The 23319-nt window shown below is 46.7% G+C and overlaps 1 protein-coding gene across 3 annotated transcripts in view; it reads right to left on the bottom strand.

Moving 5' to 3' along the window:
- ABLIM1 (actin binding LIM protein 1) overlaps positions 1-23319 on the bottom strand; it is a 299516-nt gene that overhangs the window by 154105 nt on the left and 122092 nt on the right. Inside the window, exon 1 of one of the 3 annotated variants that reach the window (XM_059398656.1) lies at positions 22294-22600. The exons of the other annotated variants lie outside the window; for them this stretch is intronic. Coding sequence (XP_059254639.1) covers positions 22294-22309 — 16 coding nt within the window. The 5' untranslated portion in view covers positions 22310-22600. Of the gene's footprint in view, positions 1-22293; positions 22601-23319 lie in introns of those variants that run through there. 3 annotated transcript variants of the gene reach the window in all.

A 23319-nucleotide genomic window follows, 5' to 3' on the forward strand; every position in this document is an offset into this window, starting at 1 on the left:
ACATTTCCTTGCCTTTCCATCACATATCAGCCCAGGCAGACGCGTATCAGAACCTCCCCCTTGAGAAAGAATGGGCTTTTCTTATTAGAAAACTGATGGGATCCAAAGACCAAGCGAGTGCATTCATTGTATCCCAACAGTGTTGACAAAAGAATCTCTCTCTTTTTAAAGATTAATAAAGAGGTTTGTTTTATGTAAGTGCCTCCAGCAGTTTGGTTAATACCAAATGTATGTTCATTGGCTCAATTTTACATTTTTGAAATATGCTGAGTCAGTTGCAATATGGCCATGACGGTAATTCCACACTCTTACTTCCAGTTGGCTCTGTTGCTAATTTTTACACACCTGCTCCATCTTTCAGAGCCTGGGTGGTCCCCACTTATTATACTGATAGGGAGACTGAGGGGTGAAGAGCTGACATTCCTTGCCCCAAGCTACGAGCATGTTATTGGCAGACGCACCCCGAATAGTCCGGCTGCCCGACTCTTTCTACTGTACCAAGTAGTCAATGATTTGCCCTGGAACTTGCATAGACAAGCTTAAAATCTCCCATGGCTCAACAATCCACTGCTAACATAAGAGTTGCACAATGAAATCCCAAAAGCATGGCTGCATACTTTCTGAATAATAAGGAGATAGGACATGATGAGCTAAGAAGAGTCCATTTGTCCAGAAAGGTAAAGGGACTCCTCCATGGTGCAATATCCCATTTGGAGGGATTCTGGCTACTCCGGTAAACAGCCCATTGTGAGCTGGGAAGTTTCACACTCTCTGTCACAGGCAAGCAAGGCCAGTCACACCTCTGAAACTCTAGTTAAGGACGGAAGTCAAAAGCGCCATTTTGGATGCTTCACTTTCGAAATGCCCAAGGGGTATGGCAGGTGATAAGGTTGGGGGACTGAGCTCAGTCAGGAAATCCCAGGAGCCTTTAGTGCCCCCAGGCAGGGGTTACTACTGGTGGTAAGAACGCCGCAAAGATTAGGCAAAGCCCTTCCTTCCAATCCAGAACCAGCAGTCGTCTTGCCCAACAGACCATGGAACTAGATCCCTAGAAGCAGAACAGCTGAGAAAGCAAACATCTGCTTAGCCGGTGACAATCACAAACCGATGGCAGTGTGTGCGGTGTGAGTTTTGAGTGGCTCCTGGTTATCGGAGGAAGTCAGAACCCCCTCCTCTCCTCGCACTCCCTTAGCCAGCCTTCAGAGATGCAGTTTTTGTGCCTGTTTTCTGAGGGCTTGCCACTGCTCTTTCTCATTTCACTCCCAAAGAGCCCCACGAGGCAGGAAGAACAGGAACCGTCAATGCCAGATAACAAATGGGCAGAGACTCAGAGGAACAAAGTGACACAGCCAAAGTGACACAGCTAAGAAAGGGAGTTGGCAGTCAATGCATGCATCGCTCTCTGTACTCAGACAATCCCCTAATACTCCCGCGTGGAACCTTGAGGTCATCCTTGATTCGACTCTCTTTTCCTCTCCCACTAACTTCTGTCCACTGTCACATTCCTAACTCTGCCTTCTCTCGCTACATGAATCTAATGTAGCCCTCAAACCCCTTTTCTCAGAGTGTAGAGAGTGTCCAATTCTCTGGCTCCTTCTTCTCCAATGCAACCTCCAAAGAGTAGTCTGCACGAAGAGGTGGCATTAAGTCCTCATTCTTACTTGGTACATTCTGTACATAGTTGCTTCTTCCAACAGTATGGATGGGGGAAAAGAGTGACTTTTCAGTGGACAAATCTGATGGGCACTGCTTCAATCACGTGCTCGAGGTCAACATCAACAGTGACAGTCATGTTGATAGTTTGCACCTTCGAGATAATGTGGGCAAAACTGGCAGTTTGTCTCTGTGGTCTTCCTTCCCAAAACTCCATAATTCTAATCTAATCATGAGAAAATTACAAAATTGAGGGACAGTCTACAAAAACCCACCCAGGATTCTTCAAAATTGTCAAGGTAACCAAAACCAAGGAGGAAAGTCTTCTTGTCATGGCCATAACAGGCCCAAGATGGTAACTCATGGTTACTCATGGTAACGAAACATTAATGTGGCATCCTGATGAGATCCCAGAACAGAAAAAGGACATCAGATAAAAACTGAGGAAGCATGAATGAAGGATTGAGTTAATACTCCATCGATACTGGTTCATTAATTATAACGGAAGTATTATATTAATGTAGGAAGTTACTACACAAACTTCTCAAATTTTCTATAGATCTAAAACTATTTTATTTTATTTTTTTTTTTTTAAAGATTTTATTTATTTATTTGACAGAGAGAAATCACAAGTAGATGGAGAGGCAGGCAGAGAGAGAGAGAGGGAAGCAGGCTACCCGCTGAGCAGAGAGCCCGATGCGGGGCTCGATCCCATGACCCTGGGATCATGACCTGAGCCGAAGGCAGCGGCTTAACCCACTGTGCCACCCAGGCGCCCGATCTAAAACTATTTAAAAAAATAAAGTTTATGGGGCGCCTGGGTGGCTCAGTGGGTTAAAGCCTCTGCCTTCGGCTCAGGTCATGATCCCAGGGTCATGGGATCGAGCCCCGCATCGGGCTCTCTGCTCAGCGGGTAGCCTGCTTCCTCATCTCTCTCTGCCTGCTTCTCTGCCTACTTGTGATCTCTGTCTGTCAAATAAATAAATAAAATCTTTAAAAAAAAAATAAAGTTTATTAAAGTAAAAACAAAAAAGAACCTCCAACAGTTCTCTCAGTCCCAACCCATCAAGTCTAAAGTTTCTGTCTAGCTTCAGGGATCTTCAATAACGTGGTCCACACTAGCTGTCTAGATTTTGAGAAGGAGCTACATTTGCTGAGTCCATAGCACTGTGTTAAATGGTTTTGAACTCAAGCAGTCTAACCCCAAAGAATGCACACTAAAACACTCTATTATTCATGTATGGAAATATGCAAATACCCCTTTAGTTGGGCCTCGTCACTATTCCCTGACCTATGATTTTCAGCGTCCTCGGAGCTTCCACACAGGGCTCTCAGCCTCACCTGGAATGGCTGCTTCTTCTCCCTCCTGCCCAAAGCCACCCTGACCCATGGGGCCCAGCTGATCTGCTGGCTCTTCTCTGAAGCCTTCACTCTGGGCCACATTGATCAAATACTTTGTTCTTTCCCTTGTCCTTCCCCACTAAATCTCTGTACTGTCACCCAGTGTTTGATTTTCTTTTGTTTTGGGCTTCCTTTGTTTCTGCTTCACAATGTATCAATGCTGGCCCTATACAAGTACAAGATCAGTGGTCAGTTCCTCCAAACTTCTGGGATACTTCTGACTTCACACATCGAGTAATCTGAGTTGCCATCTCTGTGCTTCTCAGCTCAATTTTTGGATCAGGGAAAATACGGTTACCCCCCAATACATATTCTTGGAGCATCTCCCACATAAAGCCACAGAATTCTGAACTTAGAGCATCTCAGTAAATAACTCCTTAGCACCATTCTGTTATTACAGCTGGTACAACTTATTGAACACTGATTATGTTCCAGGCATGAAGATCACTAATTTATATGCGTGATCACAGGTCATTCTCGCAAATGCCTTACGGCGATGCTATCCTATTATCCTGGGGTGCTAAGGAGAGAGCACCAGGGCTGAACTGGAAACCTTGTTCGAGATCACACAGCTAAGCAGGAGTCTGACTCCAGAGCCCATGCTCTGAAGCACTGTGTAGGGGATTTCCACAGGAAAGTCTTATGCAGCACAGAAGGAAATCAAGCTAGTGCAATGTACTAGCTAAATTCTGATTACACAGCTCAGAAGCAGTGAACATCCAGCTGCACCATAATCCCAAAGGTAACACCTGCTAGTAAATAAGCAGATGGGAAATAGCACTTCACATATAAAAGGAAATTATTCCAGGCTGCAGCAATTTCTGGGAAAAGAACCCTCCAAGGGGGAGGGTGATACAGGGAGGAAACGCAGCCCGCCATCGGGAGGGCCCCCCCTGCAGCCTCTACTGTAAGCCCAGGCCTGGACTGGTCTCTGGTTAGGATCCCTCTGGGTTTGCAATCATGAGATGATATTCTGCTGGCAAGGCTGGTTTCTGCTTCGAGGTGGGAATCCTATTCTCCTGGGAGACTACATTTCAGAAACTGTTGGATTACCTAGAATCTTTTCTAGGCTTCTTCTCCATGAGTTCCCATTTGATCGTAAACTCACAGCACAAAGATGTGTTCCCCCTGCCCCAGCCTCCCTCACCTCCTACTCCCCTTCTTTGTGTTAGAAAACGGCACTGGTATTCAGCCCAGGGAAACAAGAAACTCAAGACTTTAAATAAATGCAGAGTGCTTAATTTGTAGTTTACCTAAAAGTTCATTTCCTGCTGTGGCAAGTGGTAGTTACTTGAAGCTACACACTGTAACCCCATCATTTGTTGTCCAAAATGATCTTTCTCTTTAATTGGCTTCCACGACCTCATTTTTTTTTTATATCTATACACCGTGTTAGTTTGTTAATCAGGATTATTACGTGGCACCAAGCGTAGGGCTCCTTGGCATAGACACTCCCGGCAGGCGGGGGCGGAGGTATCGGCAGGAAGGCTGTGTTCTAGCTGCTCTGCCACTTTCCACTGGTGAGATGTCCCGATACTTGATTTGCCTTTCTGAGGCAGTGCAACAGGTCTTTGCTACTCCCTCTAAACATAAAAGGCACTGTCAGCTCTCCGTCAGCTGGGCTCCTGATTATGGAAACAGCCCAGGAGCAAATCTGGTTAATCTGATTCTCACAAGGCAGAGAGGTCCTAGGATTATCATAATTCGGCCGGGAAATTTCCTCCTTGTAAATTACAGGACGCTTTTGCCCGGATGTGTCACACCTGCCTTCTCTATAGGAAGGCGAGTCTTGGAAAGGGATATAAAACCAACTTGGACACTTCTCCCTCTTTTAAAAGAGGGACTCCCAAGACACACCTCTGGGCTGACCTGACTCACGGAGGCAACACCCTTCTGTGACCTCTCCTAGCTTTTCCCTGACACAGTCAGCAATGTTACTTTGGAGCACACTGATTTGCTTGGAGCCCCACCTCCTCTCCCTCACAGGAATTAGAGAGGACTTCGGATGAGGAGGGAGGCTCCCTGACCCCCAGGCTGTCTTCCCAGCCATTTGCTTCAGTAAAGAGGGACTAAGAATACAGGTCCCACCTCCCAGGTGACCACATGAGGTCATCCCCTCATGGGAGGCCCTCCAGCACCCACTGGGCACGGAGTGGCCCATGTCGGCTGCGTGTCAGTATGAGCGGGTATATCTCATGTGTAACAAAAATCCCTTCTGAGATTTGATGGAGTCTTTTAAGGTTATCCAGGGATCTCACATCGCCCTTCACTAGAAATTCCATCCAGAAATGGATCAAGTCAAGCAACTGGGCAGTGGCTTGAGGCTGAACCCTGCGGTCAGAACACCACATCTTTACGGGGGCTGCTGGAGAGTCACCGCCATGCTGATCTCTGGACCGGGGGTAACCATGGTCCTGCTGGAGCCATTCTGGGAATGCAGGTTCGGAGACAGGATCACCATCTCTGCGCATGTGGGCCTAAGGGCCTGGGACAGGGTTTGGCTTAGGCACAGTGCCAATATTGCCTTCTACCCCCAGTTCCAGATCCAGACACCTTAGAGGAGTTAAAAAAGGAAAGAACCAAGATCAGGTCAAAGTGTCCCTGTGAGGGGATGACCGAAGTCTGGTAAAGCACAAGAAGTTTCCAGTTGTCTTTGCCTTTTCTTTTTGGCGGCTTCTACTTGTGGCTCAGGATATGCTGGGAAATACCAACTAGTTAAAAATAGCATTTTAGGGCGCCTGGGTGGCTCAGTGGGTTAAGCCTCTGTGTTCGGCTCAGGTCATGATCTCAGGGTCCTGGGATAGAGCCCTGCGTTGGGCTCTCTGCTCAGCAGGGAGCCTGCTCCCCCTACCCCTACCTCTCTGCCTACTTGTGATATCTGTCAAATAAATAAATAAAATCTTTTAAAAAAATAGCATTTTAGACAAACTAAGCAAAATGATGACTATCGGTATGGTACTTTGCAATTTATAAAAAGGTGTTCAAAAGTAATATCTCCCTTGATCCCGTCAACTTCAAGTTATTCTTACCCTACAACAATGAAAATGGAGCTTCAGGGATGCTAAGGGAATTGCCTCACAAGTGCGGGGCTGGACTGGCCCCTTGCCGTGGAGAGCTAACTCTGCACAGCCCTGCCCCACTGTGCAGCCAGTGACTTCCTCTGAAATAGGCCATTGCGGGGCAGGGCGGGGGCGGGGGGCGTGGCATTGACACCATGGAAACTGGCAGACTTTACACCTCAGGGCCCTCCCCGACTCCCCTCCTAGAGCTGGTTGTTAAGCATTCACCAGCACACCCCTGGGTTGAGGTTACAGTGCTAGTGAACAGCAAAATGAGCCTCTTAGTTCAGGAAAATTCTAAATTTCCAGAAATAGGAATTTGAACACTTTCTGAAAAGGCGCTCCCACTCCTGCTTTGTGAGCAAACATACCAACTCGCCTTCCCCGGGATCTCTCCGGTGTCTGCAAGCCCATGGGGAGACAACAGTAAATGGCTTGAGTTCTCAGCATCCAACATGCAGAATCAGGCACGATTTTACAAACACAAGCCCTCTCCTCTGAGTACTTGAGCTCCCCACAGACCCGAGTTTTTGGTCCATTCAAGCTTTCTGTAGAACAGGACTTTGCCGGGTGCAGCCTTTGCAAGAAAAGGCAAACATGCATCATAACCTGTACTTGTCTCCTGGCCAGGTGTTCTCCTAGTCATCCAGGTGCTAGCATAACTCTGGGGGGCTCGATCTTCCTATACTGAACTTCAGGGGTTCATCTGCCTGAGTGTGAGAGAGGAGATTATCTCTTGAGGTGAAGAAAGCTTAGACTTAGTGGAGTCATCACTGGGAAAGAAAAAAATACGTTTGAAATCCAACGTGGGACTGGGGGAGAGGGAACAGACATTAAAAATACACCCCCATGAAAACGAAACACAACGTCCAGTCCTTGGGACATAATTTCTCATCAACACAATCAACAAATACTGACCAGATGAGTGCCGCTGTTGTGTGCTCTGTCATTCAGGCGCTGTGGGCCTCCAGAGATGCCATCCCTGCCTCTGAAGGGGGCATCCCAGGGACGTGCACAGCCCACAGGATACCCTGCCTGGGGAGTTGACCAACACAGAGAGAAAACTCACCCTCTCCTGGGAGGTGAAGACTATAGGACAGGCTCAGACACTACGCGAGGACTTCTGAAGAGAGAAGCACACAGTAAGCTGGGACAGTGGGGTAGAGAGAGTTCCTCTAGGGAGATGAGAGTGGGATTTGACTTGGGGGTGGGCGACAGCTAAAAGGGTGACAGGGGGATAGTTCGGGGAGCTGGGGCGCTCTGAGCCCTCAGGGCCCTAGTGGGAGAGAGCCCAGGACACATCTGGGGGGGGGGGATGGTAGGTCGGTCTTCATCTTCTGATATAGAGGCTTCATGGACAAGAGCAACAGAAGGGGAAGGGGCAGTGTTTCTGCCTTGACATGCTCGTACACCCCAGGTCCTGCCCTCACAGAATTGACCGCTTAGTAGGGTAGACGGAAGGAGGTGGAGGGAAGGTGGAGACAGACAAAGTGGAGGAGAATGAATGAGTATGAATCCAAAGGTAGAGAACAGATCAGGTGCCGGAGGAAAATTGTGAAAACGGGAAAGAGAAAGCAGGAAAAAAAGCTTCGAGAAGGAAGCACCCTTTCATTGTGTCTCAAAGGAAGGGTAGGATTTAAACAAGTGGGAAGGAAGGGAACTGCCTCTGAGACCGTGGCGGGTGGGATGGGTTGTGCTTGGGACCATCAGGAAATCTGGTTCCTCGGAAGCACAGAGGAAGGGAAGGGCATTGTGGAATAAAGACAGTGGGAGAGGTTTGCCCCTGTGCCTGCTCCAAGGACGGGCTGAGGAACAAACTTTAAAGTTCCTTATTTCCCCGGGGATGAAGTTCCTGAAAGGAGGGACAGAACCAGAGTAGAGTCTACTCTGAGATAGGACTGTTTTTCAGCTCACGGTGTAGGCAAGTTGGGGGCCCCTGCTCTCACGTGATGGTGTGTGCGGAGACGTCACCACCAGTGGTGACTCGGTCACTGTGTGTTCCGGTCAGACAGACTTGGTGCGAATCCTGGCTGCACCCCTCTTAACTCCGCGATCTTGAAACAAATTACCATCCTTCCCTAAGCCTCAATTTCCTCTTCTGTAAAATGGGGATAAATCCTACTTTGATAGTTGGGAAGATACATGAGTTAATGGATGTCAAGTGCCCCGCACTTTTCCGGACAGCTAAGGGAAGCCATTAATTACCATTACCATGGTGCTTTGATGCAGGGATATGGTGGGACACAGTTTAAGGTCCTTGATCATAAACTCCCATGTGCTCTACCTCAAACTCAAATACGTTCAATTTCCAGTCGTGTTGTCATCTGTGACTATTGGCAACAGACACTTGCTCTTCTGCTGTGTCCTAGCCAGTGAACGGTCAGTTCATCCATGAACCTTACAGCCTGCAGTGTACCATCCCAGCTTATCCCACCAGGCTGTAAGCAGTAGGCTTTATTTTAATAGCTTTATTAAATTCACATATCATACAATTTACCTATGCAAAGTATACGATTCAGTGACTTTGGGTATTTTCACAGAGTTCCGTGATCACAATCTACTTTTGGAACATTTTCATCACCCCCAAAAGAAAGCTCGTGCCCATTCGCAGCCACTCCTCGATCCTTCCCCTGCTCAATCCTTGGCAACCACCAATCCCTTTTCTGTCTTTATAGATTTTAACCAGCAGGTTTGACTAGTGTCTATGAGTCTCAGCTTTCCGATGTTTGCTCAGCTATCCAAGGGAACGACTGTAAATGCACAAGGAAATGGGAACCACCCAAACCCTTTCCGCATCTCACACCTTATTTTGATGCATATTTGTTTCCCCCTCGTACATCCCCACCCTAAAAAAATGCCCTCATTTATCCTTTCATCTTGGCTGCCTTCCTGGGAAAGAGACCACAAAAGAGAAAAAAAAAAAAAACTTTCGATCAAGACACCATCAGACCGCATTCATGGCTCAGGTGGGAGCTTTCATGATCACTAGAGGTAGATCTAGTGATCACTAGAGGTAGATCTAGATCACTCTAGATAGACCTAGAGGCAGATCAACTCCAGTGATTTGTCAGAAATTTAGAAACAATGGGACATGCCTAGACATGACTGATCCCCTCACCAAGCTGGGTGTTAGGGGGCGTTTACAGAGCAGTCAGGAGGAACCCAGGGAATCTACATCTTCAAACAGTTTGGGTTTGGGACTCAACCGTTTGATCGCCTTGCCACACAATAACCAGAATGATCGTTTTGGGCCAAATTAGAGCACATCATTCCACTCACCAAGTCCTCTAAGCACTTTCACTACAGGACCCAGGATGCCCCCGGTGGCCCCAGAGCCCGGGCTACCTCTCCAGTCTTCCTGGGAGCTCTGCCTCCAGCCCCCGGGCTCTAGCTCCCACGGCTTTGGGATCTCCATGTGCCTTCTTCCCTTCCCCACGGCTCGTCCCCCAGCCATTGGCTAGGCTGGCCGCCTCTCCTTCTGGTCTCACCCGAAGGCAGTTTATCTGCCATCTCTCGGAGCAGTTTCTCAGACCCATCAAAGGAAAGGCAATCTCCCTGCGTCCCCACCACGCCATCTCTGTTTCCTGTCCTTATACTTACAATCTAAGCATCCTGTTTCTCTCTTTCTGGGCTCTCCACCACAAGCTCACTGCTGCAATATCCCCAGCATCTCGCCTGGTCCTGGCACCAGGTCTGTGCCCCATAAATATGTGTTCAAAACATGCATTCATTGAACATGAGTCTGGTTTTCTTCCTTAGTAACAGCCTCGGGAAAACCGAGAACGGGTTGAATATCTTGGGTCCCCGACAATGTCTATCCATTAGGTTAATTGTGATGATGTCAATAAACTCAACAAATGATACGAGACAACGCTTGCCTAAGTCTCTGACTCAGAAAACAAACAAAAGCCAAGGGCATGACTTACTGACCGCCCAATCTCAGATCAAGTCTATCTAAGTTTCTCTTTGGTTGGGAACCACACAGCAAAGCACAATTTCCAGTTGAGCTGATCTGTGCGGAGGACCGAAGGTGGCATCAGAACCTTGGAAATGATAATGACTGTGACCCCCCCAGGGCATGACATGATGACCTGGAGGAGTGGAGAGGGAGCACTGCCGGTGGGTGGCCTGCTTCCTCCTCCAGAATCCTGAACACATGCAGCTTCTGGCCTGAAGCACTTTAAAACCATGCTTTTACCAGGTGGATCTACACATTCCAGCACCAAGTCATTATCGGACATCGCATTTCATTGCACAGCAGAGAGATGAAGTGGAGTCATCAGCTTGCTTGCCCAGGGGACACAGGCATCACGAACCCAGTCGAAAGAATTCCTTGGTGAAGTTCCATCACCCAACTGGCCATAGGAAGTGACTCGTGTGGTCCTGGAGTAGCTCCCTCGGCACAACCGAAGTTCACAGCTTTGTTCTGCTTCAGGTCAATTACAAAGCGGTTGCTCAGCAGACATGGGTGGGCCTTCCTGCTTCCATAAGTCACCTATCCCAGCTTAATTTACTTGCCTGAGTCCTGAAACTAATCTGATGGCCTAACGCAACAACAATGAACATGGCACCCCTGACTTTTCTCAGCCAGGAGGAATAGTGGTAGTCATAGCAACACGGGCAAACAATCGATGAGCTCTTGCTGTATGCCTGGCATTCTTTTTAATGCCTGATATTTGTGAATGGATTCCATTCTCATAACAGTCCTATGAAGCTCATACTAGTAACACCCTTATTTTCTGATGAGGAAATTGAGACCCCCTGGGAAGTTAAGGGACTTGCCCAAAGTCACACAATCAGTAAACCGTACAGCCGGGATTCGAACTCGGGCAGTCTGGCTGCAGAGCTCCCCATCATAAACACAACTTATTTTTCAGGTAAACCTATAAAATCCTGAAGACTTAGGGGATAAATTTACAAAGCCACCGAGGTGAATGGAATGGTAATTGTCCCACAAGGGAGGAATGAGACAGAAATGGACTCCTCTAGGGAAGGGCTTCACAAGTTCAGGCTTTGAACTTGTCTCTACCAGGAATCCATGCTGAGGGAAGTTTGACACTGCTCTCTATCAATTACAGATCTCATTCCTAACCACCTATATTTTCATCTTACTCTCTCTGAGAGGGATCTTGGGCCATTCCCTTTGGCTCTGAGCTGTGTACCTACCCTGCTCCTTAAAACAACAACAACAACAAAACCCCAAAAAACTCTAGAGATCAGCTGACCTTCAACTAAGTTTAGGGATTACCTATCATGGCAAGAACCACGTTGGAAACTTTTACGAATCAGATTTCATCTACATTCACCCTGACAATAAGATATGGGGAAGGCCGTATGGTTTTTCTCCCACGTTTTTATTTTTGTCAAAGTTTAAGAAACGAAATAGGCCTATAGGCATAAAAAACAAGTTTGCTTATAATGCTTGATGGCAATGGCCCACTCTGCTCCTCCAACCGGCCCATAGGCAGATGTGTCCTGCGTTTGGTGTTTTTCTGGCCATCAGCGCTACAGTTCTTAAACCTGTGCTTACAGCAGCTGGGCCATTACTTTTTAAACATCCTGTTCTCACCAATATGGCAATACCACAATTTTCAGTGAAATCTGTGGTCACTGTTTAAGAATGCAATTATTGCTCTTCTAAACTCTGGGGTGTGTCCTGTGAATAGATTCCCTTTCTTGTACAATTATTTTTCATCTCCCAAATTTAATCATTTCCTTTTCTCCTGCTCACTTACTTTCTTGATAAACAATCTGTCATGGTTATTATTATTTTTTTGATCAGTTTTTGTCATAGATCTAGCCATAATTCTTCCCAATGTTCACACTCATCCAATAACTTACAAAACCTCCCCAACCTGGAGAAAAAAGTGGGTGATCTCAGTACCATTTTTACTGAAGGGAAAAAAAAAAAAAAAAAGATCTCCAGTAGGGTTAAAGCTCGGCTTTCTGTCCTCTGAGAAGGGGCAGAGATGTGGGGCATCTGATACAAAGCCCAGCATCAGCCCCTGGCAGCACACGGCCTCTGGGTAGAGACGATGTGCAGGATATGGGCTGCACGGCTCCAAAGGGGATGCTCCACCTACAGGAGGAGGAGAACAAAGCCCTGTAGGGGAGCAACGCTTGGGCTCTGTAAAGAAGGGGCTTTCACCTCTTATCTCGAAACACTGCCCCATCGTCCTGCATGGGGCTGGCCCTTGACCCCTCACAATCTCCGTCTGCTGCTGTCTGTCCCAGCAAGCTGCTGCTCTCTGCCCAGCCTGGTTGGCTCGATTCAGGTTTAGTGTCTGCCTTCTCTGCCTACTTATTACGCAAAACCACAATGTTGGTGTTGCCGCCCAGTGTTTGTGTGGCGTTCCCAGTAGGCATGGCCTTTCCCTGAGGGTGTCTCCCTCCTACCAGCTCCTTCCAATGGCAAGATGCCACACTTGGCTTCTTGTTTCAAGAGTCCAGGATCACGTACGGTCTTGTTGCACTCAAAAGGGAAGTGAAGGCAGACGTGCCCCAAACCCAAGGCCGTGCCTTTCCTGCTGCACTGGGGGCTTGCTAGAACAGCTCAACCCTCAGACCTTCATGAGTGAGAGGTCACATCTCTCTGAAGCCCCTAAATTATAATATTTCTGGAAATGCTCTGAGAGGTCAAAAATGAATGCTATGCATAGCACGCGTTCCCCAGCAGACGGAGGGGAGGAGCTTCTGCACGGATGGTGGGGTGACATGATGCATGGCAAACTGCCCAAGGCCTGAACTTGTCCTTGTCTCCCTGGCTGAGAGGCAGAAGCCAGGAAACCTGGTAAGCATGGCGACAGGAAGTGGTGACGCAGAAACACAGGAAAAAATTCTTCTAAATGAAAAGGCGGTTCCAGAAATACCAGGCTTAGAAGCTGATGAGGCCCGAATGGGGGTTTTCCTTTGGCTTTTCTGCTGAACTTCACCCAAGTAGCATTGTACTCAGTGAAGCCACTAGCTCAGTTCTCAATTGTTCTCAAAAAGCACCCCAAAAAAGGACACCACATTCTGGCCAACTTCTGTTTAGGGTAAAGTGATCACTAACAGTTCTACAATGATTTTGTGAAAACTTCTCCAGGGTTGCTGGAGGGGAGGCAGGTGTGTCGGCGGGGGGGAGGGGTAACTGGGTGACAGGCATTAAGGAGGGCATGTGATGTATGAGCACTGGGTGTGACATACGGCTGATGAACCACTGACCTCTACCCCCGTGAAACTAATAATAGGCTCTGTGTTCATCAAATTTAAATTAAAAAAAATTAAAAACCAAAACAAAACAACTTCCTGAATTCAAGGGAAGAAATGCCACTTAACCTAAACATACCCATTAAGCTTCACTTATCTAAGAGTACCCAGGAGAGAAAAAAGGGTGCTGTTCTGTTTGTATCCGATAAGACTTTAGTGTAGATGTTCTAAACCCGTGGTTTTCAAACTTCAGTTTGACCCACTGAAACATAAAATCGGTTCAACGGATCATGGCCAGCATATTTTAAAAACAGAAGAGAAGACAAAATAAGAGTAAATGCATTGCTTCATGTGACTTTTATTTTAGCCATTTATATGATGAGTGCGCAAGTCCTGGGTCTTGATGTGTGACGATGGATTCCTTGCTGTGGGTAGGTGTGGGGAATGCTGTATTAAGTCCCAGACCACAATCTGGAGGCCCTAAGGCCGAGTTCTGCCCACAGACATGTTTTGTTTGGCCCACACAAGGATTTTCTTGAAGAGAAAGTTGAATCATTTGCCAACATTTAAACATCTGGAGATTTTACATAAAAATTCCTATTTCTAGTCACTCTTGGAAATCTGAAGCTCTGGCCCCTTGGTGCATGTTCCTTCTTGAGAACTAGGTTGGAGCCACAGAGCAGCTTCTCTCTTTTTATTTTTTTAATTTTTAAAAAATTTTTTTATTTTTTTAAATATTTATTTATTTATTTATTTATTTATTTGACAGAGAGAGAGAGAGAGATCAAAAGCAGGCAGGCAGAGAGAGAGAAGGAAGCAGGCTCCCTGCTGAGCAGAGAGCCCGACGTGGAGCTCGATCCCGGGACCCTGAGATCATGACCTGAGCTGAAGGCAGAGGCCTAACCCTCTGAGCCACCCAGGTGCCCCAGCTTCTCTCTTTCGAGGGCTACAGTGTCCAGTTTGCCCTAATCTTCAATCATGTCGGTCACCTGTCTGGCTCTTGGAGGCATCTGTACATCCAACTTCTAGGTGTACCACCCTCAACTCATTCTGACCCATAAAGCCCTCTGTTCACCCTTCCTTGTATTTGCTGTTGTATTAAGTGGCCAACTAGAAGTTCATGCCAGACTCAACTGGCTGTTCTTCCTCAGACAGAGGTTATACTTCCCTGCTTCTGTCTTGCCAATTTGACCACCTCTTTCTCACTTCCTCTTTAACCACTTGTTGCACTCCGATTCATCCTTCAAAGCCTAGCCAGCCGTGACCTTGAGAGCAGAATTAATCACTCCCTGCACTATGTAACATGTTACTTTAACAGTTCTCTGTCTAATACATTTCACATCATACCATAACTACTTCCTTATGTGTCTCTGTTCCTTGCTAGAATATGAGTGCATTCAGGCCAAGAACCGCATTTTATTTGTTTCTATACCTAGAGATTGCTTATCTCTTATTGGATTCTGACCACACATTTCAGTAAGTATACCCATCTTCCCCACCAATACATACCATTCCTTCACATATAAGTTCATTCAGCATCATTGAGCACTTACTATGGAGAAGACACTGTCTTATGGATACCAACTGAATCAAATACCATCCCTAAACATAAGAAACTTATAGACCCCTCAAGGACAATCTTAAATATGCTCTCTTCTAGATAGCCTTCTTAAAAAAATTCCTTTGAGACACTAACTCTTCCTTTGAACCCCCACAGAATATTGTTTATACCTTTTCTATTGCCTTATGTCTCCTTGATTTACATCCTTAGTCAGTACCCCTTTCTACGCTGGCTAATTCAATAACCTACTGAAGGTAGGAACTTTTCACTGTCTTAGGCTACCCCTAAAATGCCTTGCAGAGAGTAGACCTCCCAAAATCTACAATGTGATCATTAAACCCATTGCTATGGTTCATTGTTTCAGATTGGGACCTTTACATATGGCAGAACTACTTGTGTTTTCCAGGTGAGCAGGTAGAACATAACTGGACTCCAGGATAGCAGATACCATTCCCACCACCATTGGTCCCCAACTCTATTCCTCAATGGCTATCTAGACAGGGTTTCCATGAGTGGCATATAGAGAGCAGTCCAGTAGACACTCATCCAGCCATGGGTTACTTACAGGACCCTCAGTGGACCTCGGAACCCACAGCTCCTGCCATTTTTCTTGGGGGTACTCAGCCTGCTCTTCCATTTCCTATCAGACAGTCCAATATGGAAGGATCTCGATATCTTTTTCTATCATTCTGTTTTTCTTAATTTTTCTTAAACTTCTTTCTTTACAGTGTTTCAAATCATAAACAACAACAGAGATACCACTAGACTATAAGACCAGCTATAGTCGTAGTGAGTAAAACACACCAAATATGAATAATATATTTTAGTTCCTCTAAGACTAAAGAGGGAGTTGTAGCCTTTGTGAGACAAGATATCTACGGAAACCATCTTTCATCAAAGGATTCTAAAGAGCTCTGTGAACCCCAGTAAAAAAGTTCATCTAACCTTTCCAGAATTAGGGACGATGCCTAGAGAGTGGAACATGCCTAGAGAGTGGAACCTAGAGCCTTGACTCCAAATGAGCACTGCCTTCCCCCAAGCCAGGCTGAGCCCCAGTCACTGCTGGGAAGAGGGGCTTTGTATCTTCCTCCCACACCCACTCCCCACCACGCTCTGGACACCCAGTGTCCTATGCTGACAGAAGTCTCTGGCCACTCGAATCTCGCAGAAGGTCTGCTTTATCATGAACTACAGCTTCATTCTACACTGTGGGAAAGTCCGTGGAAACCACGCTCTTTGCTCCTCTGTGACATCTGTGCATTGTAGACAAGATAAAGTTAGTCAAATGGAATGGAGAGGCTACTTACAAAAAAGCTCTCACTTTTCTGCTTAAAGGGCTGATCATTTTACCCACAGAAACCATGGATTACCTAGACCATGTCCAAGTGTGGTCCCTGGACAAAGGGCATCGATGCTACCTGGAATTGGCTTGGAATGCAAAACCTTGGGCCTTTCCCCAGACCTACTGAATCAGAAACCCTGGGAGCAGGGTCCAGATATCCGTGTTTTAATAAGCCCTCCAGGTGATTCTGATGCTTGCTGATGTTTGAGGACCACTGCCCCAGACACTAATTTCCCTGGAAGTGTTCAGAAATCCAGCATCTTCATGGTTAAGTCCAAGTATTCAAACAAGTCAGCCTGTTTGATCGCAATGGGCTAGAGACATGAGCCTCTTGGGTCCCCCCAGGGTACACTGGACCATAATAGCATTAATCATGTCAGTGTGAACACAAATACAAGGTTTCAGAGAAAAGAGGTCATGCATACAAATATTCGCCCTCCCCAGTGTTAACAAAATTTGCCCTTGAATACACAGCTCCTGCCAATTTGGGATAAACATACCTCTCAGTATGAGTCACCATCAGACCAACACACAATGAAATAGGAAGCTGGCTGGTTTCTGCTGTGGTGTGGCCAGATCAGGCTCAACCACAATGGGAGAAATCTGCACCACTCACCCATCACTGAACCTTCGGAAAAGTTCTCTGGCTCTCTAATGCTGGCTCAGGAAAACACTCAGCATTTTGACTTCAGCATATTAGAGGCAAACAATACCAGGACTCTTTCTTGCCCCTCAAGGGCTGTGTATATGTCACAGCGGACTCCTCTCCTCAAAGTGAATCCGATGCTGAGATTTTCCTCTTGGTAGGCTGAGTCTACCTTAGGATGTCTTTTCTGCAGGAATTTGGAAAAGTCAATTTGTTGTTTTGTAAAAGAGGGTTTCTGGGATGCCGTACAGGGGATGTCATCCTTTCTGGTCACCTGACCGGGTCATCAGAGAGGCAAGAGGCAGGGCCACCTCTCAAATCTCCACCTCCAGCTTAGGTCCTCGCTGTCTCCATGCTCTTGAGTTCACTCCCTCATCTACAATCACTCCCAAGACCTCCCAGTAAATTCAAGTCAGTATTCCTTCTCTCAGATTTACTTGGACATTCAGCCTTAACTCTAGTACAAATCAAGTCTTCTTTCATTTCTGGATGAACATTTTGTAGACGTCGGTGAGTAGACAGCACAGGGAAAGGGATTAGTTTTCTAATGTCAAATTCTTTCCCTTAGCTTTGGAAATCCCATTATCCGGACAGCCCTACTGTAATGCAGCTAAGCTGGGCATACTTCTGGTGAGAGTAGCACTTCCATCTGTAACATAGTAAGAGCTATTCACACTTGGATTTGTTTTCCCTCTCAAGAGGAGCATGATAAAAACTGGAGCTCCACTCCCTCCAAAGATGCAAAGTTCAGAACTGAGTTGTACACATAAGTCACTAATCAAGACAATTTATTCTGAAACTTGTAGCATTATGGCATCTCCTTTAATAGATAGCTTCTCTTTAGCCCTACTTTAGGATGTCCTGGTCTTTTGTTATCCCTTGAAAATCTTGGGGCTTTTTGAGTTGAGGAAAAGATGAAGAACTAAGACAAGCCCAGGAGTGTGCAGGGCATGAAGCATTAATCTGGGAAGCAGGGTTGGAAAACTCAATCTAGGAGAGGCTATTAGACACTAAAAAGGGGTCCGAGGGGCAACTTGGACATGAGGAATCATGACACCATGGAGAGATCCACCGTCCCCAGAACTCCCCAAGGATGGAGCAGAAATGGGTTTCAGTTACATCAGGTGGTGTGCCTGTACCTGAGTGGGTCGTGTCCATGGCTGTATGGGTGTTGACAGGAGTGGGATTGACCAAGGCAGACACCCTAAGAGGCAGCAGCTCTTCACACCTGGAAAGGCTGTTCTACAAGACTGGATAGGAAGTCAACAAACACTTGAGGAGAGAGCACTTTCTTAAGTTGCACCGGTGACCCAACTGTTGTTTAATTTCCCTTGCGTTTACTTAGGTGGACAGAGTAATTCTAGAAGAATTTACAGAAGGGATGGGCCTTTGAGAAGCATTATAAGGAGGCTGAACTTAAGGTAGATCTTTGACAAAGGCAGAAAAGGAGAATATAGCTATTTCCCACAAGGATAGCAGGTGTAGCATGATGGGGGCTGGAGAGAAGAAAAACCTTCCACGATGATTCAAACAGGACGAATGTGGGGCGAGAGGAGCAGCAGTACAATTAGCACAGACTGGGGATCTAGGTAGGACTGCATGGAAAATCAGCTCCTCTGCTTTTCAGCTTAGCGATCTCTGGCAGGTTTCTAAATTCCTCCAAGCCTCCTCTTCCTCATTTATTGGAGAGGAGGAACACCACTGACCTTGCTGGGTCAAAGATTAAAGACAAGGTATGTAAGGCTCTCAAGGCAACGTCTGTCACTTTGTATGTGTTCAGTAACTGGCAGATTTAATAATAACATTGAAAATAAAAACAAAATAAGATGGGCTTAGATAGGAGTGAGGCGGAGGTAAGCTCAGGACTTAAGGAATCCTCAGTGATCAGCAGGAAGCCTTGAACTTTACCTTGTCACTCATCAAGGTTTTGGAACTGGAAATATGATGACATCAGTGTCCTAAGAGGATTACTTTGGTGCCAGTTTGTAGGACACATTTGAGATACAATATACCACTGTTCTCAGCAGCTACCATGAAACAAGATTGCCATGTGTGTGTGCGGGTGTGCGTGCATGCGTGCCTGTGTGTGTGTGTGTTTCACCTGAATGTCAGAAGGAGATTGAACGTCTCTCCCTTGAGGTTGGACTGAAATGAGTTTCACTGGATCCCACTTTTCCTTAAAAGCAAGTTGGGCCATCCAATAGTTTCAAAAATCTTCCAGGACACAGAACAAAACAAAGAAAAAATGGTGTGTCCAAATGTAAAATCCTCTCTACCTTAATGCTGTCTCCCTCACAGCTAAATTCTTATTCTTTCGCATGGTTTCCAAACCATAAGTATCCCTCATTATTTAAATTAGATGAGCGCTCACATAATTTAATCTCTAGTATTTCTTCTCGTTTTCTCTAATAAAAATAATAAATCCCTCTTGTACTTTTAAAGCTTGCACTAGACCATACACATAAGCTAGACAATTATAGCTTTTAATGAGTATAGCGGGCCTCTGGAGTTTAGGTTGATGAGAGTGTATTCAGGAAGACAGATATTGACTGATAAACCCACAAAAGTCTCTCCTACTTATTTGTTACGGGATACAGCAAGGGTAACATGTCCTTGAACACATCAGAGAAATAACCGTTTCATCAAGATTCCTGGATCAATAAGTGTCAGTCCCTGGAAGAGGGTGGGCGACCGGTTAGGGGAAGGAAAGATAGTGAGGGTCAGAATATGTCGGCAAATGTCACTCTACACTAGCAGAAGTGTGAGTTGCCAGCAAGCTTGCTTTCCAGCGAGGGCCAGCCCCCAAAGCAGACAGATACATGCAAGAGAAAAGGATGCCCCAAACCGGTGTGAGCTAAGTCATCTCTAAGTGGAGAGCACATCAGGGAATCCACGTCCCTCCTTCGCAAGGCCCCCCATATTCCTCGGGAGGGAGGCTACCACAATCCGAGCCTACTCAAGGGTGACTTGTGTCAGCTCCAGGAGGAAGAAGCAAGGCATCTCTGGGAGCAAGAAGGAATGCAGAGGACCAGAAGACTCTTGGGATTGAGAAGACACAGGTTCAGGTCCAAGCTCTGAGCACAAGCCAACCTGTTTCAGCTACTGAGAATCTGTGATGGGCAGATACTAAGGAAGCTGTGTGGTCAAGAATTACAGATGGAGACACAGCGCGGCTGCGGGGAGGCTCACCTTCTAGTGAGACAGCCCGTGGAAGTCAACCATGTGGCAAGTGCAGTCACTGACCCATGCCCACCATCTGATGGGACACACCGAAGATGAACACTGGGTCCAAGGAGCTGCCGCATGACCTTGAACAATTCACTTACCCTTTCCAAACCCCCGTTTTCTCATCTCTAGGGTGAATGCCTGGGCTACGTGCTCCCCTGGACCCCTCTCACTTTAAAAGTTATGATGGAATTCCTCTCTTTCCACAGAAGCTCTTGTGTACCTGCCCCAAATCCTGCCTCCCTCTGTTGCTGGCGGAGGTTGGTGCAATCAGAGAGCTGGGAGGTAGCAGCACGGACTGGCACAGACCTTAAAATAAAAAAGGAACAGCCTTTAATCAGTGGCTAAGGGCTAAGATAATTCTAGTATGTGACCTCTCGGTGGCCCGTGCCAATGTTCCGGTTAGAGAGTGGCTACTGTGTTATGAAGCAAATGTGAACCCAGGCGATCAGTTTGGGTTTTGAGGCATCTGCAATGGCTTAGAAAGAGAGCTGCTCTTTGGGGACCACTGATCTATGATCTGTCCACCACACAGAGCAAGTCTGGGGCTTCCCTGGGCCCCACGGAAAGGGAATCAAGAAGTGGCTTTTGCAATTCCCTTTCCCATTATGCATAAATTACTTATACTGGGGACACAAACTCAAATCCATTAGCAATGGAGGTCAGGGCTGGGTTGTTCCAGTTGAGAAGGAGGTATGAATGAAGAAACCTGGCCTTTATTAAATGTCAGCATCTGTATTTGTTATTCTGAGGGTTCCTGAAAATATTCCTAAAAAAGAGAGCACATCAGTAGAAGCATCTATATGTGCACCCAAACATTTCATTCAATTACCACTTACTCAGTGAAAGACCAAAGCTACTGACAGGCTTACGAAAGATACACAGGAGGAGGATGGATGGAGCAGAACCGCATTTCTCTTTGTCCTAAGGTGCAGCCTTAACACTGTGAGCTCTCGTGATCCTATTTCTCCGGCCATCCATTAGTATAATAAATCCAAACTGTGTTTCCAGCAACAAGGATCAATTTGAGTTCAGCGTGTTCACCTCAAAGTCATTCCCTGTATGCGCTTTAAGTGAAAATAGATACAAATAAATCACTGAAATGATTCAAGACAGCCCCAAAAGAACAAACATCCGTGTTTATGGAAGAAGTTATGTCCCACAATAAGAAAGTGTGGCAGGATAAATCTAAGCTTACCAAAGAGCAAAATTAAAGGGTGGCTATTCACATTATAAAATCATGTGGTAGAGGTCCCCAAGACATATATTATTAAGAGGGAAAAAAAATCAAGTCACAGAAAAATGATAGAACGATCTCATTTTTATACTCCTCCTGACTATCTGTCTTATTCCTGTCTAGAAAGATACACAATATTAACAATGTTATCTCTAGAGAGAGGGGGGAATTGAGGTTGGCAGGGTAGGGACAAGGGACTTTCACTTTCTGCTCTCTGTTCTGCACATTTCATTCTAAGATATATTTTATATATTACTTGGATAATTAATATCAAGGATTGCTGTATTTCTTTACAAGTTCCAGATAAACTAATAATTTAAACTATCATTTAATTCCGAAAGATTTAACTCGCATTTCAGGACCACGCCCAGTTCATAAATAATGTACACCTGCGCAGAGCGCCCCACCCTCTCTCTCCCTTTTGACATTCTCCTCGCCACTTGAATTTCCCCCTTTGACACACATCGCATCCTTTGAAAAGGTGTTTGGATGGGGTGATTAGGGATGCCGCCGAAATGCCGGGTGATCAAGACAGCACACCTGAAACCTTCAGAACAGCTCGCTTCTCTTTTCAGCCCATCCCAGCTGGGCTTGGGCATGTCCCAGAGCAGCAGAAGCCCGGTCGAAGGACCCTTTCATTACACATCTTCATTAACTGCCTGATTGCAGCGGGGTAAGGAAGAGAATGAAGGCTAGGATGGGGGCAGGAAAGCAACTCTCAAACACAGCACAAATTTCAAGACGCGATAATCAAAAGAGACACACATCCAGGAGCTCAGCTGTGCAAACACTCCAGAAATAGGATACGCTTCAGACGCCGCGGCTAAATTAGAGGTTCTTAATGACTTCACAATACGGAGGTTCTCGCACCAAGAATATGTCTGCCTGGCTTTCGATTGATCATCCCCCATTAGGTGGCCGAGCCCTGCAGCACCATTGCAACTTCTGCAACCATGCACGGGGATCGATATTTATAATTACCTTTCTCCTTCACCATGGCAACCGGGTCCTCTGGCCAGCAGCGCGGAAGGAAAGAGGAATCAAGTCTAGGAGTGGGAGCGCTCCTGGGCGGACAGATCCGCGGCTGTAGACGCTGCGAGGAAAAGCCCCGGGCATCCACTCGCGAAGTCCGGGGCTGCTTTCTAAAATCCCGCCCCCATCCCGGGGGGCCGAGCTCCGGTGCCCGCCCCGCGATCGCCGCCGAGTGGCGGCCGCGCCCAGCTCGGGGACTCTGCCCTTGGGCCGAAACCACTCGCTACAGCTGCTGCTGTAACAAATGCAAAATTCCACTGTCCTAATCTCTGGTCACCGACACCACTTTGCATTCCTCGCACCCAGGCTGGGGAAACCGGCACAGAACGCTCCCTCCCCGGGTCTGATAAATGATTGCCAGAAGAGGGGGGCCGAGGAACAGCCAAGGGACTGTTTCGATAAATAAAACTAGTCAATTGTTAGCTCATTAGTTTCCTATTACTTCTGCTCGCAATTCTTAGTCCAGCTTCTCTGGGACACACTGAATAGATAAAATTAACCATAGTAGAAAAAGGAAAACATAATGCCAGTGACTCCAAGTTCATTTTCTTCAACTTCTGAGGCTCAATTATAATGAATAAAGATTGGCCTGGCGCTCACCTCCGCCCCCACCCGCCCCGCCCAACACGGTTTTCCTGAATGGGGATGGGGGAGGAGGTCGGGGAGAAGCCAGAGGGGACCCGAGACAATGAGAGCCAGCCGTGGAAGAGGATCTTTCAGGATTCAGTTCCTTCCAGGATCAAATTCAGGATCAAAGCAAAAATCTGACTTATCCAGTTAGGTAGGATTCCGACCGTCCACTTTCTCTTTGCTTCCTTGGAGTTTTCTAGACAAGCCCCTTGAATATATGCATGTATGAGGGACGAACCCTAGCCACAAAAGTGGGGAGCAAACAGCTGCACCCGCACCACTCACCCCCCACCCCACCCCACCCCACCCCTCCAGCCGGGCGTAGCCACAGTGGCTACTGATAAA

This window comes from Mustela nigripes, chromosome 4, assembly GCF_022355385.1.
Source record: "Mustela nigripes isolate SB6536 chromosome 4, MUSNIG.SB6536, whole genome shotgun sequence".
Lineage (NCBI taxonomy): Eukaryota > Metazoa > Chordata > Mammalia > Carnivora > Mustelidae > Mustela > Mustela nigripes.